The following is a 1,801-nucleotide window of genomic DNA, read 5'->3' on the forward strand; positions in this document are numbered from 1 at the left end:
GCCATGGTGACGGTTGATATGCTAAGTCGAAGCACAAAGGGTCATGCAAGATCCTTAACAGAAGTCTGAAATGAATATATCTGATTTTCTTCACCAAACAGTCATAACAACAAGTTATATCCACCAAAAATCATAAATTGAATGAGGAAAACGCTACACCTGTATTTAATATTTGTAATGTCTTAGTTTGCAGCTAAAGACTTAGAACTAATGTTGTTTCTGAAACTCAGATGAAGATCAGCACATTTCCTCTCCTCTCTGCAGAGGCTTCAGCTGCAGCAGTTGGAAAACGACATGACATCCGTGGAGCAGGAGAGCCAAAAGATCAACGAACACTTGAGCAGCCTGGCTCTCATCCAGGAGGCTCTCGACGAGGAGACGGACAAATACAACAAGTTACTGACCTCCACTCAGACCAGGTTCTCTACCTCCGCTCGCCTCATCGACCAGAAACAGGCGACCATCCTCAGCCTCAATGCGAATATTTCAAAAATCACAGCTCGCACCAAGGTGAGTGAACACTACAGCTTCATTCTTATTATACAGGAAGTCAATGAGAAAAACGTTGCCTTTTAATTTATTTTATTTTTTTTGGACACAGCGTGACGACCTGGGTCCTCTTCACATCAAAGTTCAGGAAATGACGGCTCAGATCAAGGAGCTGAATGCAAACATAAAGAAGGGCCAGCTGCTGTGGCTGCTGCAGCAGGAGAAGCTGTTGGGACTGATCAAAGACCTGGAGAGCAAAAGCTGGATGATGCACAAGCTGCAGACTCAGCACACAGCAATGAAGCAAAAGAAAATCTACTTGGAGAGTATGAAGCACCCACACAAACACGAGGAAAACCCATCAAACCAGTCACCCAGTTTAACCTTGGCTCTGAAACCCTCTCTTCCAGGTCAGATTGCGCAGGAGCAACGAGAGAGCTCAGAACTGGAGAAGAACTCCAAGATTCTGGAGCGAGACCTGGAGAAGCTCGGTGGCCTGCTGAGAAAGAACCACCATCTGAGTCAGGCTCTGGAGCTGGAGAACACACTGATGGAGACGGACTTTATTCAACAAATCAAGGCACGTCACGCTTTTATTCTCTTTATCACAGTTTTCCCCCAGTGTTTTAAACGTTTGAACGAGTTTGAACCATTCTTATTAGGAGAGAGAGAGGGAGGCTGTCGACATCCAAATGAAAGTTGAGAAGGCCCAGGAAGAAAGAGAGATTCTTGTCCAGAGTCTGCTGGAAGCTGAGTCAGTCCCCTCCTTCCTTTCATCATCAGTCATGCTTGCAGCTTTCTGATTTGTCTCATTTCCTCACTCTGATCTGTGTGTTTGCATCTGCAGTCAACAGCTCATGTTGTGGAAGAGAAAGACCCAGATTCTGAAGGAGACCCGTGCCGTTGTGGACTCTCAGATCGACAAGGAAGAAATCCAGAAGATGAAGGCTGAGATACATCGTAAGAAGGTAAGCCCTGTCAGCTCAGGGTGCTGAGCAGAGAAAAGGAACAGTCAGACACCTGCAGAACTTTGTGCACATTTCTTTACACACCAGGCTGTCACAAAGCTGTTGAAGACTTTAGAAAAGGTGGGACAATATTCATGCAGCTCAGTTCTGAAGCATCAGGAGCTGAGTTACAGAAAGAGTAGACAGTAAACTGTTACAGTTACAGGTCCTGCAGGTCAGAAACGCATCAATTTACAAGAACAATCATTCTAAGATGATAAAATTCTGCCTTTGTGACATTTTTTAATGAAAGTTCAAGCTTCAATATTTCCTGGAGAGCATCTTTCATGTCAGGTCCCTGAGGC

General features: G+C 45.0%; 1 protein-coding gene across 1 annotated transcript; it reads left to right on the forward strand.

Moving 5' to 3' along the window:
• Nucleotides 1–264: 264 nt before the first annotated feature.
• Nucleotides 265–1,457, forward strand: LOC106511995 (coiled-coil domain-containing protein 40; the record flags this gene model as incomplete). Its single annotated transcript, XM_014000703.1, is given in 5 exon segments — nucleotides 265–510; nucleotides 602–815; nucleotides 900–1,069; nucleotides 1,152–1,243; nucleotides 1,337–1,457. Coding segments are annotated over 5 exon segments (843 nt in total), but the record flags the coding sequence as incomplete, so codon positions are not given.
• Nucleotides 1,458–1,801: the final 344 nt, after the last annotated feature.

The sequence above is a fragment of the Austrofundulus limnaeus genome, unplaced genomic scaffold, assembly GCF_001266775.1.
Source record: "Austrofundulus limnaeus strain Quisiro unplaced genomic scaffold, Austrofundulus_limnaeus-1.0 Scaffold3802, whole genome shotgun sequence".
In the NCBI taxonomy this organism is placed as follows: domain Eukaryota; kingdom Metazoa; phylum Chordata; class Actinopteri; order Cyprinodontiformes; family Rivulidae; genus Austrofundulus; species Austrofundulus limnaeus.